The following is a 16995-nucleotide window of genomic DNA, read 5'->3' as shown; positions in this document are numbered from 1 at the left end:
CAGCATCTCATGTTGCAATATTTCAATGCTGGCATATTCTAGTATCGCTTAAGTGATACTTTATATACTATCAACTAATCACATGACAGCATAACATGCCCCCAACAATAATATATAGAATGCAGACCCAACTCAAAATGCAAAGATGTGATTGACTATTTCACATAAGGGATGAACTAAAACAATCCCTTGATTCAAGTGGCTGGCATAGAGATCGTGTCTGGAGATGCAAATTTGATATATATATATATATATATATATATATATATATATATATATATATATATATATATATATATATATAGAGAGAGAGAGAGAGAGAGAGAGAGAGAGAGAGAGAGAGAGAGAGATGCAAATTTGATAGTGCCACGAAAAACGGTATTTCCAATTGCAAAACAGTAATACATAAGAGCCAAACAGGCGGCTTTGTTCCCAAAAGAAAAAAACCATGTTGGTCGTTTGTTAGAAAGGTGAAAAAGTAAGAAGAAAAAAAATCAACTTATCTCAGGCCGTAGGTGCCATTTAACTTAACACTACACTTAAAGCACTTGTTCATGCCAGTGAGTGAGCTAAGTCACAAGTTTTATGTTATTGTTCTTCACTTGCAAGCAGGAGGATTCTGCGCTCCACTGTAGGTGGGTTTGACGTTGACACAAGATGCAGTTGCAGCCCCTCCTCCAGGGCCCTTGAGGTTAATCTCCTGAACTTTAATGTTCTGGCAAGGATACCCAGCACTGCACTGCAGAGTCACTGCCACTGGTGTGCTGGATGTCCCTTTGATGTTGCTAAATGTGATATCACTGATCTTCACACGTGATGGCGACTGCAGAAAAGGATTGATTAGCTTCTTGAATGATTAATCAATGTGGAGAAGTGAAGATGACAATGCAATTTAACGAAAAACATGCAATATTGAAAGGTGAGCAGCTATTTTGTCTTGTTGGTAGTTGTAGCATGCAATTTACTGCATGGAGGATTCGATATTTATGTGAACAAAAGGCAGAAAAGAGAAATTATTAGAAGGGGAAAGAAGGTAAATTTACCATTTTAACACAAGCCGTTTTGAAGGGGCAGTAGTTTTGATCGATGATGATTGGGTTGCCGGCATTTTGAATGGTAATGTGGTCGAAGGTAATGTTTGTTACAGAGGTCATGGCTGGGGATGATTGCCATGTCTTGATCCTTACACCATTCATGGTGTTGGTGAGGGTGCACCCTTTTACTACCAACCCGCTAACATCCTTCTCGTAAGAGTACCTGCCCAAGCTGCCTACACTGCAGGTTTTGAAGTGACGTTAATATAATTAAACATGTCAGTCTATGATATATTAACCCTTGTATAATTAGTTAATTTTGTGTCTGTGTGCATGCGTGTGTGACTATTATTTTGTTCTTGCATTTGTCAATAGCAGCTTGTGTGCATAAGCAAATCCAGTGATTGGGGCCCAACTCATTGTTCAGCCCAAACCATTGAATGCCACGTATGTCTGACCCCCTTAGAAACAGAACCCTGCCTTCTTGTATACCTGATTCCATGTCCGGGACCGCAGTTGACGCCACTGATGTAGACATCTTTGTTGCCATGTCCAACAGAAATGCAATCATCACCTGTACCAATGTTGCTGTCCATGATCTTGACACCAGTGGAGGTCTCAATGTGGATGCCGTCAGTGTTGGGGCTGTCTTCTGGTGCTGTGATGTGGACGTTGTGAATATTGATATTTTTGTTGCCCAAGAGAGCCATGTGGAAGAACTTGGGGTTCAATGACGTTATTCCCTCAACTTCGGCGTTGGTCAAGAAAGAAAACTTGAGTGACTGGCAACAACAGAATTAGATAGTAAATCAATCAAAAGAAAGGAGGAGTGGTAAGATATATACCACCACCACGAAGTGATGCCTATAATTAATTGAAAACTTACCACTGGTAAGATTTGGCACTCTTTCTTGTAAGGGCATTGGGCGAGCGGCCAAGCTGATTTGCCTTGCCCATCAAAGGTTCCAGTTCCGGTGACCTTGAGGTTGGTAATCTTGTTAAAGAGTACCCACTCCTGACCCTTGTACAGGTTAATGTTGGTTGATGCTAGCACCACTCCGTCCACTTGCATCGTCAAAACACCGGTGTTCTTGCATGCCCCCTCAAACACGAGGGGTCCCACCACATATTTCTTCTTAGGAATTATCAGAGTTGGACTTCCGGAGGCCCCACAAGCCGCACTCCATGCTTTAGTAAATGCCTAGGATGTTCAATAATCAAAGAATTATACATCTGTTAGTATATGAGATATTACTTGAAAACAAAACTAAAAGCCAAACAATGTATCAGCCGATAGCGTTTTCTTCAATACCTCCCATTCACCCTGGACATTCTTATAAGCTAGCAGATAATTCGCAATTTCTTGTCTATTTATCCATATTAATTTTTTCGTTTAGTCATCAATTCATGAAAGAACTGAAAGCATAAAAGTTGAAGAGCCGATAAAATCAACTGACCTGGGTATCATCGCTTTGGCCATCGCCTTTGGCACCGTAGTCGTCTACACTGAAAGTTGTTCCGGAGCCTGCAAGCCCTGAGTAAGCACAAAGAGCCAAATTGGAGAGAAGCACAACAAATTTGAGATCCATTGAGATGAGAAATTAAGAATTAAAGTACAAGAAAAAGAAGGAAGACGAGCGACATCTTATAGGTTCACATAAGAGGTTAATTTGGAAATTAACTAACCGTTGACACTCCAGAGCCACCACGAAATCTGATGGCCAACCAGAGACGTGATTGTTTGGTGGTGCGACTCGAATCCACACCAAATAACGCTCCGAATGTCTTGAGAAGCTATTTTTTGTGTAGCCATTGTTCGGTGAAGATGACCTTTACCAAATATAACCTGCTCCACATTTTTAGCATGGACTCAACATTTTGTTTGACGTGTTTTTCGGTTGCCATGTATGTTCTTCACCACACTAAAATATGTGTTAATGCTTTCTTCTTTTTTTTAACCATAGGTTTTCCTCGGTCACGTAAATCTAAATAAAGAACCAAGGGCAGAGCCAGAGTGGGCACGTGGCTACCCTGACCTGAAAAATTTCGGGCCATGCTGGAAAGTGCCCACCCTGACCCAAACTTAGTAAGCTATGTGCCTCTCTACTGTAGGGTAATAATATAGATATATACATTAAAATGAAGCCCGTACGTTTACCAAATGGGTAAAAATTAGAATGAGAAATGTTAGATTTTAGTTAAGTCCGAGTCAGAGTTGGGTGAATAAACTTATTCAAAACAAGTCCTGATCCAACCTATTCTTTATATATTTGAAATGGCCACTATACTTGACCCATTTTTGTTTAGATCCAATCTCAGATGTGGGTGACATCGGGATCTATAGTAATTCTTTCGTGTCAAAGGGACTGGTGCATGTAGGGTGTGCGGGTGCCGTGAGCTGATGGACTCCCAGGGGATTGGGTGTCGATGACCCGTCTAGGGTTTTCCTCATAGAGGGCGGGCACATTAAATGACGAGGGTTCCTCGTCATAATAAATAAATAAAGAGGCTGATTAACATTTATGTCCCTCTCTTGAAATTAAGTTCATTATTGGACGATTACGTTGATGGAAGGGATCTGAATTAGTGCAGGGGTGCAATTGGGTGTGGTATAATCTCACATCTGGCCCCCAATCCAACACATTAATTTTGGATTCCGATCCTTAAAATGAGATCCAAATATATATGCATTCTGTTCCGATTCGGATTCGGTTGCTTAGATGAATTTTGGGTTTGGAATGGATTCAGATTTTTATTTTAGCTTGTTTCTAGTTCAGATTCAGATCGTTTTTCACATACAAGGAGCTTCATTTTAAATTTTATTTTTACTGGTCCAGCATTGAACTTCAGAAACAAAATTTATCTCGAGTTCAGATTGTGGGTCGGATGCGAGTATCAGATCCAGTTGAGACCAGTCTAGGACCAAACTATCCAGTCCGAATGAGGGATTGGATAGTTTGAAGTCACGCGTGCGTCTGTTGTGGTGGGGCCATCCGATCAATCACAGGGTTTGGATATTCTTCAATTTCTGCACACCCTCATCGTTTTCTAATAGAACTTATTAAACCAAAAACAGAATTTTTATTGGCAATTTTTTTTTTCGACAGATAAAACTAGGGTAATTAGGCAGGCCCCTACCAGTTATACAGCCATACCATTTGGGGTTTGAACTTGCAACGTCCCAACACAAGGTGACATGCACTAAATGCTCCTGCCAGACAAGCAGAGCCCCAGTTGGTTTTATTGGCAATTAATTACCATAAATAAACCGTCACAAATGGGTAACCTCTCAAATATAGTTCACCATGTCACAATGATACGGGTATGACCCGACATAGTGACTCGAGTTCAATACACAATTTTGAATTTTTTGAAAAATAAGAGAAGTAATAAAGATTTTTAAATCAAAATAAAAATTATTTTTTGATTATTTTAATATATAAAATAATTATTCAAAATATAAAATGATATAAAAATATTATCATAACCAATAGAAAATCCTTCCCGGTCATTTCTTCTGCTTAGGGAGACTTTGCAACGTCTCTTTTAGGTTTCAAACTTGTAACATCCCATCGACTCTCGGTGACATTCACAAGTCCTTCCCCCAACATTGAGCGCAGGCCTTGTGGGCGTTGGTGTTGTTCATTTGACTTTGAAATTATTCGGAAAAATTGCCGTAAACACCTTATTTTTTGACATCAAAATGTCCTATATATTTTATTTTTATTGTTATATGGAAAATAAATATTTAATGATAATATCAATTCAACTACTAACCATTCATCAAGGTACACAACATTGAGCACAGCCCTTGTGGGCATTGGTGTTGATCATTTGACTTTGAAATCATTCGAAAAAATTGCCGTAAACACCTTATTTTCAACATCAAAATGTCCCATTTAATTTTAATTGTTATATGGAAAATGAATATATAATGATAATATCAATTCAACTACTATTTTATTTTTAACTCAAATTTTGTTGAAGGTGAGTGTTTGCAGATGTTGTCGTTCCTTCAGCAAGGTACACATGCATGTGTGATTTCAAATAACCAGTGTTTGTTCAAGGATGCCGATCTTCAAATCCAGCATTTACTCTGTCAAATCATTTTTTATCTGTGATAATGTTTTTTCTAAGGGAACTTTGATGGCCATGGGTTATGTTTTTTCCTTGCTTGTATATATATATATATATTGCAATAATTTGCTATGGAAAGATAAGTCGCCAGATTGGCTATCACCTGAGGGTGATCTTTTATAATTTTTCTATTTTTTAATATAAAATCGGGGTAACCCCCAATATTCTTGTTTCAAAAAAAAAAAAAAATACTTTTTTTTTTCTTGTTTACCTTTTCTATTGTCGTCGTTGTTATGTAGGTGTTTAGGCATTTCATTCATTTATTTATTTATTTTATATGCAAGCTGAGTGCTGGGTGGTAAGCTGATAACGCCAATGGGATTGTAACCCGAGACCCCTAGGTTAATGGTTAACCTAACCATCCAGATATTTCAGTAGACCCTGTTGACGTTCCAGCTATTTAAAGAAGGCGACTTTCTAAGTTCGCTTGTGCAGGAAACATAGAGGGAGCAAAAGAGTATGAAATGGGTGAGAGGAGAGACGATTGACAGAAGAGCCTTAGGAACCATAAGTGATGTCGTGAACATGAGGTTCACTCTTGAACCCTGCCGAATTCGATACCAAACTATGAAAATAAGAACTGAAATAAAGAATTAAATTAAATATGAAAGCGAAAACAAAGAAAAGAAAGTATCAAGGGTTCTTTCTCAACACTACTGCTTATTCTCTTCTTCACTAAACTATTTATAGAGGGGATCACGGCTAAGAGTTTAAGAACAAGCCTATTAAAAGGATTTAGAGGATTCGTTTGAATCATAATATGGTTTAGATTAGTGTCGGGTAGGCAAAGGGCTGTATGCGTACTTCCATTATCCTTTGGTCATATGAGTAGACCTACGAACAACATTGCCTTAATGGCTAGGCCCTTGGCCGGTACGAGAGGCTACTTCAGGATTCGAGCCCACTAGCTCAATCTGGGTCAAATTTGAATCATGGCTCGAGTAATAGTTATCACGGATCCGTACTGTATCATCCTCCTCAGTATAAAAAGGATTCGACTCTGACGAATCAATGGTGTCATGGTAAACGAAAAGTTCCGATATGTTGAAGACCAGAAAGATTTGTTAGTCTTCAGGCAAGTCAAGCAAGTATGCGTTGTCACCTATCTTCTTAAGAATCTTGAAAGGGTTATATTTGCGAGGACTCAATTTTCCATATATCCTAGTGAAAAATCATTCTGGTCACAAATAAACCATGACTAAGTCATCAACCTCAAACACCAAATGACGTCGACCCACATCGACACGAAACTTGTATGCAACATAACTCTCTTGGAGCTTCTCTTTTACCTGAGAATGAATATCGTGCATGTATTACACAATAACAGAAGTTGTAGGGGTTGAGCTCGATACAAGGGACGGGAGCATTGGAGGTAAAATTTTCAAAGATTAATGGCTTTTCAAAACCCTACTCAATGGCATTTTTGAAAGAAATTTTATGGATTTCAAAAAGAGGACATGCATTGGAGGTATGGGCGGCTATGGGGGGCGTGGATCACTCCAGCCCTTCATCTCCTCTCTTTTAATCTCCACCATCCATTCTACTTAACTTAAGTATTTAAACCTGCAAAAAGAAAGAGAGAGAAGGACTTGGGCGATTTTTCCTTGGAGACTCCCTCTCTCTCATTCCTTTCTTCTTCTCCACATAGTGTTAGTGAGTGAGTGGGTGCTAGGCACGACGTTGGCTGAAGCTCCAACCCTAACACCATCTCCATCTCGTGTTGAAAGCCTCAGAGGTGAGATTTCGACCCTTCTCCATTTCACATGTCTTTTGATTTCAAAAAAAGGAGGAATACATGGGTTTCTCCATTATATGGCATGGAACCGACTTCTCTATTATGCATTATACGATATGCATAGGGACTTTCGGTGGATTAGGTTTTGCATGATTGTCATTTTGATTCGGGAATGCTTTCTTATGCCTAGTCGAACTTCGAACGAATTTTGTTGCATGAGTTTCTTCTCTTCTCAAATGATGCATTGTGAGGCATTCAACTTCTCCATGAAACCGAACCACCTTGCACCCATGGCATGCAAGGGGTCTCCGGTGGATTAGACTATTTTTGCTTAGCACATGTTAAGTTTATTGTTGTTTAGATTTTTCCTCGTTCAAGGTTGCATTCGGGCTTCTCGATCTATTTTCTTTCTTTTGGGGTTCGATGGGGTGGGTGGTCTGCTCGGTTGTAGCCACCACTTCTGGTGGAGGATGGGCAACAATGCTGCCATCTTCTTGGTTGTGCTAGGGAGGCGGTTCGGGCTCGCCCTTAGCCGAATCCGTCGTCCCTCTTCTCTCTCTCTCTCTCAGTTTTCTTAGCCTGAACCGAGTTGGGTTCAGGTTGGACGTTGGCTTCCCACCCCAGGTCTGAGCACAGGCTCAGACCAGTTGGGGTGGCCTCCGTTTGAGCCCATGACACGCCGAGTGCTGGAAGAGCACTCGGGTGGCCTGGGTGTGCAGGCGCCATGCGCTGGCGCCCTTGGTGCTGGCCTTCCTGCGGCTGGTGTGGTTTGCAGCGCCCTGCACCACCTCGGTTGGTGCATTCTGCACCCCCTCCCTGCTGGTCTGAATGCCTCTGTCCAGACCATGTTTTGGAACCCGCATTGGACTCGGGCCTGCAGCAGGCCTGCGTCATGACCGTTGCACCTGAACTGAGTTCGGTTCAGGTGTCGCGCTTGTCTTGCGTAGGGCAAGTCTGGACCAGACCTGCTGTGGGCACCCTGGCCCCTTTGGCATAGGCCCAGGTCTGTACCAGACCTGTGTTCGGCCTCGTTGCACCTAAACCAACCCGGTTCAGGTGGTGCTTCGTGGATACAGAATTGGGCAAGTCTGGACCGAATGTCCAGACTTGCTGCCAAGCATTTCAGGACCCCATGGTCCAACTGCATGGGTCTGGACCATTGTCCAGACAAGCGGGCCACTTGGACTCGCGTGGCTGCAGCACCCCCTTTTTGAGTTTTTGGGAGGCCTCGCTCCCAAGTGGTGCGGCTGCAGCGATTTGACAACATCATGTGATATTGTGTTTGTTTTCACGACCGTAGCATGGCCTTAGTCGCAATCGCGTTTGTGAGGTTGTTGCCACAATTTAGGACAGCTTGTTGTTAGGCTCCATCTTCGCATTTCATGGGTTTTCACGTATTACGACCTCATTGAGTATCCAGGTTAGCCGCACCCCTTAAGGCATGATGATCGATGACCATAACCCCTTTGGCTAGAGTTTTCCTTGGCATCGAGGTAGCAAACATGTATGTGATTATATATATACATGTATTTTTCGTATGAATGACGACATTTTATTTAGAATATTTACGTGCAAAGGTTAGCTCTTCACACAATAAAGGATTTTGCGAAATACATATAAACGGATAAAATTGCAATGTAATAACTTAAGGAAAATCAAGGAAAACTGCGTGCTTATTGGCTCTTGCACGAAATCAGAATTTGTCGAATGCATTGGTTAGATGATTCGAGCACTATGTCTCCATTCAAGTGTTCATGACACTTGGCACTTGCACATTTCTCGATGTACATGGCTCTCGTTGTATAGTTATGGGATTCACGAATTGAGAGATAGCCTTGGGAAAAAGGCACGTGACTATGACAGAGTACGTGTTAAACATGGCCATGATTTGTGTATCCATGTCGTAGAACTCCTTGGCGAGTTATTTCGGGCTGTAGACCCACCTCGTGAGACAAGCTCACAAGTGATAACCACGTATTGTTATTCACACTTTATGCTAAAGTGCATCTTGTTCGATGTATGACGAAGTGTTCCTTATTGCAATCATGTTTGGCTCCTCTCTTTAAATAAACAAAATTGTACCACTGCAATACACGTATGCATACCCTGTTTGAGTTAGTTCACCGTGGCTCTATGTTTCTAACTGTCTCATCATAATGCACCTTGCTTCACAATATTGCTTTGCTTGTTCACGTGCTTATTATAGAATGCACTCGTATGTTCACACACACTTGTGATGTACTTGCATATATAACTTATTTAATTATAGTGAATTGTGAAGCATACTAGCACTAAATTGTTATCAAATGTTGTTTTGTACGCACTCGTTATTGCTTCTTTCTTGCTTATGGTTATGCCTGTTCAATTGTTGCAAATGAATGATACTGCACGTATATGTCTACTTGTACACATGCACAGTTCACAGTACTATACCGGTCCTGCATGTTATTGGTTTATTATGTTATGTGATGCATACCCTAATATAAATGTAATGAATTATGCAAATGGACCGTTTTGGTTGATTTCTCACCAGCTCGAAAGAGTACTGACCCCGTCTCATGGGGATACAGGTGTTCGCTTAGGCATGCGATGGAGCTCGATGTGTGGAAGAAGACATGAACCCACACTTCTAAAACATCAAGGATCTTGGCAGAGATTTTGTAAAGGGAATGGTTGTACAATTTTGTAAAATGTATTAAATAAAAGTTGTTTCATATTATTGTTGTTTCACCCATGTGACCCGCCCAGAGTTTCCACTTGTTTCCTCTTTTTAGTACTTCCACATTTGCGCAATGTTTAAAAAAAAAAGTTTATCCTAAAATCTAAAGGATTTTCAAAGTCGGGAATTCTGGGGTGCCACAAAAGTTGTTTGGTCCTTCCAAAACCAAGAAAGGATGACAAATAGGGGTCATCACACAATGACACAAGAGCATATGCTCAGTCATGAAGAAACAAGAACAAATAGAGTAATCAGCTATTGAGAATCCATTAAGAAGAGGATAAAATAAAAATGAAAATAGGAAAAATGAACAAAGAAATGGGGAAGTAATAGACTCACCTTAGCCTTGATTAGGCAAGGGGGTCGGCTTCAGGCTAGAGAAAGATGACCTTTGGCAGTGAAGAATAAGAGGGGAGGAGCGAGGGGCGGCTCTGTGCCGCATGATGCTTCCAATTACACCAAGGGCTCGATTATCAATGACTGACTAGGGTTACACGAAATGGGGAAAACATAAGGAAAGGGTGAGAGAAAAATAGGAGAGGCCAACGGTCACAAACTCCACACAGTAGTCAAAAAACAATAGTCAAAAGGGGGTTGGTGGCTGTGTAGAAGGCGTCGGGTGGTGGCTTGGATCACGACGGTGGGGCGATGTTGGGTGAGTTTTCTGAAGCATAAAAAGGTAGAGAGAAAGGGATGAGATGGGGTTGTGAGTTGGGTGAAATTAGGGAAAGAAAGTGAGGAGGAGTCAAGTGCCCTAGTGAGCCCCACACAACCGACTCAGTTTTTTTTTTTGACTCGGTTTCTAATTCTGAGGTGGGCGACCGCCCACCCCTGGCTCCGCCACTGCATTTGGGCAACATCACGCCAAATTTCATCATGATAATGTGGTCTCATGAAAAATCAGACAAGAGAACGTGGCGTAATGGCCACCTCACTTCCCTTTGGAACCAAAACATTTTGTAAGGGTGAGGGTTTTTTTCAGTTTTCAGATAAAAACTCTGGACCAATTCCGAAGATAACATGTTTGCACATGCTCCGCTATCAATGATGACACTACTAATTCGGTCCTTACACTTGCAATTTGTATAAAACATATTATCCTTCAACAAACCATGACCTCTAGACTCATGTTTGGATGAGAGAGTGTGATGAACCAAGAAAAGGTTGTTGACATCATTACCATCAATCTCAATAACTTCTTAATCTGTGTCACTCTCATGTCTCAACTTTTGAGCATCCTCAGGACATCCTAAACTAGACCCATCACTTTCTTGAGTTTGCTCAGCTAGATGATTACTCTTAGTGAGGGTTAGACATTATGTAGCTAAGTGGCCTATCTCATGACAATGAAAACAATGAGTTGCTTGCTTTTTTGCCCAAGTTCACGACCTAGTATTTTAAGCGAGCCCTGAATCTTCTTTCTCAAGTTGAGGCCTTTGGTTCACTTCATCGGTCTTCAGTTCTTCTAGAGAACCGAAGCTAGATGAATGAGACGTTAGGCGAGACTCACCTTTTTGTTTCTAGATTTCTTCTAGGTTTGTGACATACTTAGTAGCTTGATCTATATTGCTTAGCAAAATACAACTAAATGCATCAGATAAAGAAGTGTGGAGTCCAATGATATACCTAGTGTCTATTTGTGCGGGTGTCTCCTACAACTGAACTCGGAGTGACAAGCAATGAAACCTCTTAGTGTACTCCTGCACGGATCGTGAGCCCTATCATAGGAGGAGGTATTGAAAGGAACAAACTTAGCTTCCACCAGATGCTTTATCTCATACAGTCCTAGATCAACCCTAATCCCCGATCCTCATGTGTCCTATGCATATCAATCCACCACACTTGAGCCAAACCCCTCAACTATGATGAAGCCACTAGTGCCTTTCGATGCTCCAGAACAAAGTGTAGCTCAAACACCGACTCCATCGAATGGATCCAACTAAAAAGGAGCTCTGCATCAAATTAGCCTATGAACTTAGAGACATCTAACTTGAGGTTGTGTGTACTAGGCCGTACATTCGCCGCTGCTCTATGCGACCTAATGGATGCTCGTGCCAAAAAGTGTCATCATCATAATAAACAAAAGCATCATCAGGGTCACCATGAATGTCCTAGAATTGTGGGTCCCTCCCTCAAGCTCGGAAAAGAGGTCACTCTAGGGGTACCCAACCTCTTCAAATAGCTGCAGGTGGTGGTGCAATAGGGGATCTATGTTGTGCCCCTCAAACAAGAGGTCATGGATTAGGACCTCTCCGGTATTTTAGGTGACCAAACTGGACCAAGAGTAGGGTTTGGGACAAATTAGGTAGGCTTAGGTGGGTCGTCATGGGGGAAAATGAAGTAGAGGGGCTACCCAAGACTGGTTTGGATAGGTGTGGGTTTGGGTGTGGAAAGTGGGGTTTGGATCATAGTTTGGGTTTGAATAATAATGAGCTTGGTGAAAATTTGGTTGGATCACAATCAGATTGGGTATCTGTTTGTTCATAAGACCCAGATAAGGATGGGTTGGACCCTGGATTAGGTCTTGAGGTACATGGGTCTAGTTTAGACCCAATCCAAGTCCATAATATGCATGGGCTTAGTCTTGATCTGATCCAAGACATGACTGGAGCTGGAGCTGGGTTAGGGTTCAATAAGGTGAAGTTTGGGTTGGGTTTGATGTACATGGACCAAAATAGAAGGGTTAGGGTGGATCCGAACTGAAAACTGGACCAGGCTCGATAAATGGAGGTCAGTCCTGAACCCTGCAAAACAAATCTGGATCCCCAGAACAGGCCCGAACTACTATATCTAGGGAGAACTGGTTCATTCCGGTGTGTCACAACGGAGGTGCCCTAGGGCACGGGACGTCGGGTGGGGAGGACACCCACCCGCAATGCCCTTTGTGTCGCTGACAGGAGGCCACTCGCAGGGGGCAGGCCACCACCTACAACCATCCCCTAACATTAGGCCCTCATCGATGGGAGGGTGCTCATCCCCACCCCTTGCTCCCAAGTGCACCCCCCCCCCCCCCCCCCCCCCCCCCCCCTCTAACACACACACACCACCGATATGAGGCCAACTGCAGGGGTTGGGTAACCCCCTATAGCCAGGCCTTGCTGGTAAGGCCTCGTTGGCGGGTGGGTATATGACTGCAACCATCGTCCTGAGCTGTGGGAGTCTTGGCATCAGGTGGAAAGGAGCCCCACTCACGTATGCTTGTATGTTCTTGTCCAAGGGGCCAACTACAGGGATGGGGAAGTTCCCATCGGTCAGTGATTGTCAGTAAGGTAGAGTTGGTGGGATGGTATTTGAGCTTCCCCCCTCCTCCCCACCACCACCACCACCACACATCACCAATGGTCCGACAATCGCAATCACCCTCGTCTGCTGCTTCAATTGTGCCATTGAGAAAGGCGAAGGTTGGTGCTCCAGTGTGCATGGTTGGGAGAAACCGATGGTAAGAGTTGGTTGCCCTGTCGCCATGAGTTCTTTCTAGATTCCTTCGGTGGTTGCGAGATAATGATCATCTTTGGTTGGTCGCCGTTCTGCTCCCATCACCATTTCTTGTTCAGGATCACCCACTAGCAACCTTATCGCTGAGTCCCTCGAATAGCTGGGCACAACCTCCTTCTGTGAAATCTCTTCCACTTGTTCCGATGTGCTTCCACACGCATCAAATCTAACTTGTGGGCATGTGCAACGTTCCTTTGACGATAATTGCCTAATCAAATCAAAACAGTGATTGGTGTCCTCAATTTTGTGGCATATTTCTCCAACTGTTTGCTCTAAATTTTGGATTGCGCCAAGCACTTGATCAAAATTTTCATTGATGTTGCAGATCTTATCATCAAGGCACCCGACTGTGTATTTCAAACTATGTGTGTCGCTCTTCTTTCCTCATAATCCGCACTTGAATCATGTGACACGATGAATGATTGAAGCAAGAACCAAAAGCTCTGATACCAATATGATGTAGTGAACAGAATGTTCGCTCCCGAACCCCACCGGATTCGATACCAAACTATGCTAGTCAACTATGAAAATAAGAACTGAAATAAAGAATTGAATTAAATACGAAAGAGGAAACAAAGAAAAAAAAGTATCAAGGGTTCTTTCTTAATAGCCTTCATCCACTCCAACATCAAGTCGCATAACATCTTCCTAGATCCCTCCTCTGATTCCAGCATCAAGGTCGTGGACTTCAGATTGTTGAAGTGTGTCAAGCAGGAATTCGACCTGCCCATAGTTCTCCACATCAACATTTCCATAGCTCTCTGCCCTGCCCAAAGCCTAGCCCAAGCGACTAACCTAACTCACCTGTCGACTCATCCCCCAGCCTAGCCTAAGTCAATTCTTGATCCTATGGTTCAGACTCAACATATGGTGACCCGCTCACAAGATGAGACACTTAAGCCTCGCCTCTTTCACCCAATTAAATATCCCTTTCCCACTGCTCTGCTCACATAACTTTCCTTCGAGCGTGAACCTATCTCTTTCACTCAAGCCAATAAGCTTTCTCACTGGAGACAAGTCGTGCAAACCGAAATCAATGCTCTTATTCAAAATGACATTTGGTTTCTTCTCCTTGCCTCACCACAACAGAATATAATTGGTTGCAAATGGATTTTCAAAATCAAGCATATGGTTGATGACACTTTAGTATGTTATAAAGCCCATCTTGTGGTTAAGGGCTTCACACAAGAAGGCCTTAATGATTTTGAGACATTTACCTCAGTTATCAAGTTTTCCACTATTCAGACTGATCTCTCTATTGTTGTATCTTTGGGTTGGCTTATCCAGCAACTCTATGTCCAAAATGCTTTCCTTCATTACCATTTGTCGGAAGTGGTCTACATGACTGAACCTCGGGGTTTTGTGAATGCCATGTATGCTAGCTAAATCGGGTATATATATATATATATATATATATATATATATATATATATATATATATATATATATATATATATATATATATATATATATATATATGATTTAAAACAAGCTCCTCGAGCTTGGTTTTATAGGCTCAACTCAATTTTGGAGCAGGATAGATTTATTGGATCGACAATAGATACCTCATTATTTGTTCAAAAAAATATCATCAGTTGCATTATATTTTGATTTATGTTGAATCTAGAATAAGTAAATGTATTATTGATAGCACTTTTATTGGCGAAACTACTAACTTAGCAGTAAAGGTCTTTCCTGCTTTGCTTAGAAGAAACCAACTCGTGGATCATGTTCTTACAATGTGTATGCTAGATTTTTTGAGGATCCAAAAATCAATGGTGTACAATGCATCAAATTTTTAACCCTAAAAAAAATCATACTTTTACATCGAGAAAATACAATACAAGAGATTGATTCTCACTATTTTGATAATGTTGAACACATTCATGGGGTCATATTTGTTGAAAAAGTCTCCTTGTGAGTTCCAAACACTAATTTTTTAAAGAGACTTAACGAAAAAAAAATGTGGTGCTAACAGGGGCTGGGACGCCTACTGCTCTTGAAGGGTACGCGACCTGATTACTAGATCTCATCTCCAAGTAAAACGGGATAGGTTCAGGTTAGAAACACAGGATACAAAATCCAACGCAATCGAAAACTTATCTAATTGGATCGGGATTCAGATCAACAAGAAACTCCTTTATTGGATTCAGATCCAATTAACCATTCACCCCAATTGCACCAAAGTTTACATGTACATAGATCAGATTTTAATTGGATATTCAGATTGACATCCCTAGGCTTTATTGGTTGGACTGGATGAGTTCATGCACTGTTGTTAGGGACTACAGATCATAGGACCAGAGCCGCTCCAAGCCAAAACCCATTAAGACATACCTTTCCAGTGCATGTATCCTCTTTTTGATCCCAAAAAGGATCCTATCCTCTGACATATGATGTTGTAGGATCTTATGAAGATCCTAACAATCTAACTGATGCATCTAGACAGCTGGTTAGGATTAGATGTGGACTAATCATAGCTGTTGGTTGTATGGCTAGGACTGAATGTAAGATGGATAGGATCATTTATCTGATTGAATCACACTTCATCAGCAAAATCATTTTTAAGCCAAATCTGGTGCCCCTCTCCTTAGTATTTAGCTTTTTGTGATAAATGGTGTTTAAATTGTAGTATATAAAAGTTCAATGAAGTATTCCATCTTGGCCCAAGAGGAGTTATGAGGGTTATATATCCACTCACCACCTAAGCAAACCTCATGTGGATAGCTACTACTACTACTGAGGTTGTCAATGGGTTGAACATTTATCGGGCCCCGATCCGACTCTAAGGTGCTGGTATTGAATCCAGATTTGAGTCTGACAACACTGCCATAGGAAAAACCAAACCCCAGTCCTATAAGGGTGACATAAGTCGGACCCAATTCACACCTGATAAATAGGTAGGTAAATGGGTCGGACTAGGTCTGGATCTAGAAATTTCTTACTCCAACCTAATTAGATCTAGCATCATTGGACCTGGATTCGGGTGATGCTAAACAAAAATGGAATCCAGATCCGACTACTTTAAAATGCAATATGTACATATATCAGATTCAGATTTTACATGGGCTCGGATTTATATTTGGATGCAAAAGTCAATACTGAATCCGTATCCGATTATTAATCGGATCTGATTTTGGCTGCCGAATCTGAGAATAAATTCAGATTCAGTTGGATATCCAACGTAAACCCAAACTGCTTACATTTTTTTTATAGGCAAGCTGGGGTTAGGCAGACCCCACCAGATATCTCTTAAGCCCCATGTGGCAGAGGGATTCGAACCTGAGCCTTCAGCGTGGCACAGGATCCCACTTACCACTTGTGATACCACCTCGGTGGTGGTCCGAACTGCTTACATTCCTACCATTAAAATACAGCTTGATGGGCAGTCTAGGTTCAAATCCCTTAGACGTCACCCCCCTGCGTAAGCCAAATCTTGTCGACTCCCTAGGGTCGAGGGGTAAGCCCTCCGAGTTTTACACCGACATGGACAGAGACCGTAAGTACAGCAGGCTGAGCCAGTGCGGCTAGGTCTCTGGGCCTGGGGCAGTTTCTTCAAGTAAAAATAAAAAAAATACAATTTATGTTGTTTTAAAAACTTTTAAATTTGCTGATCTTAATTGGAACTCAGAATGGACCCAAGTCTAGTTTCATGTTTCATAAACAACACTTAATGCCCAATCCCATATAGTAATCGAAGCCTAGAATGAAGTTTCATAAACAATCCCCAATACCCAATTCCATATACGAATCAAACCCTGAAGGATCCGGTTGGTTTCTTAACTGAATCACTTTATTATTACCAAATCCAAATTCTATTGGATCTGGTATGGGCCCAAATCGGGTTATACCGGGTCTTTTGAACCGCACCGTCA

General features: G+C 41.8%; 1 protein-coding gene across 1 annotated transcript; it reads right to left on the bottom strand.

The window, feature by feature from the left end:
• Positions 1 to 598: 598 nt before the first annotated feature.
• Positions 599 to 7800, bottom strand: LOC149827348 (exopolygalacturonase-like). The gene is made up of 6 exons (XM_090018494.1): positions 7551 to 7800; positions 2492 to 2568; positions 1921 to 2235; positions 1527 to 1816; positions 1044 to 1275; positions 599 to 823 (listed from the first exon to the last, which is right to left on the bottom strand). Exons 1-6 carry the CDS (start codon positions 7798 to 7800, stop codon positions 599 to 601), a joined length of 1389 nt encoding a protein of 462 aa, XP_089874620.1.
• Positions 7801 to 16995: the final 9195 nt, after the last annotated feature.

The sequence above is a fragment of the Nuphar pumila genome, chromosome 10, assembly GCF_984573655.1.
Source record: "Nuphar pumila chromosome 10, dmNupPumi1.hap1.1, whole genome shotgun sequence".
Taxonomy (NCBI): Eukaryota; Viridiplantae; Streptophyta; class Magnoliopsida; order Nymphaeales; family Nymphaeaceae; genus Nuphar; species Nuphar pumila.
Note: the sequence above shows the minus strand (reverse complement) of the source record. Positions and strands in the feature narration are given on the sequence as shown.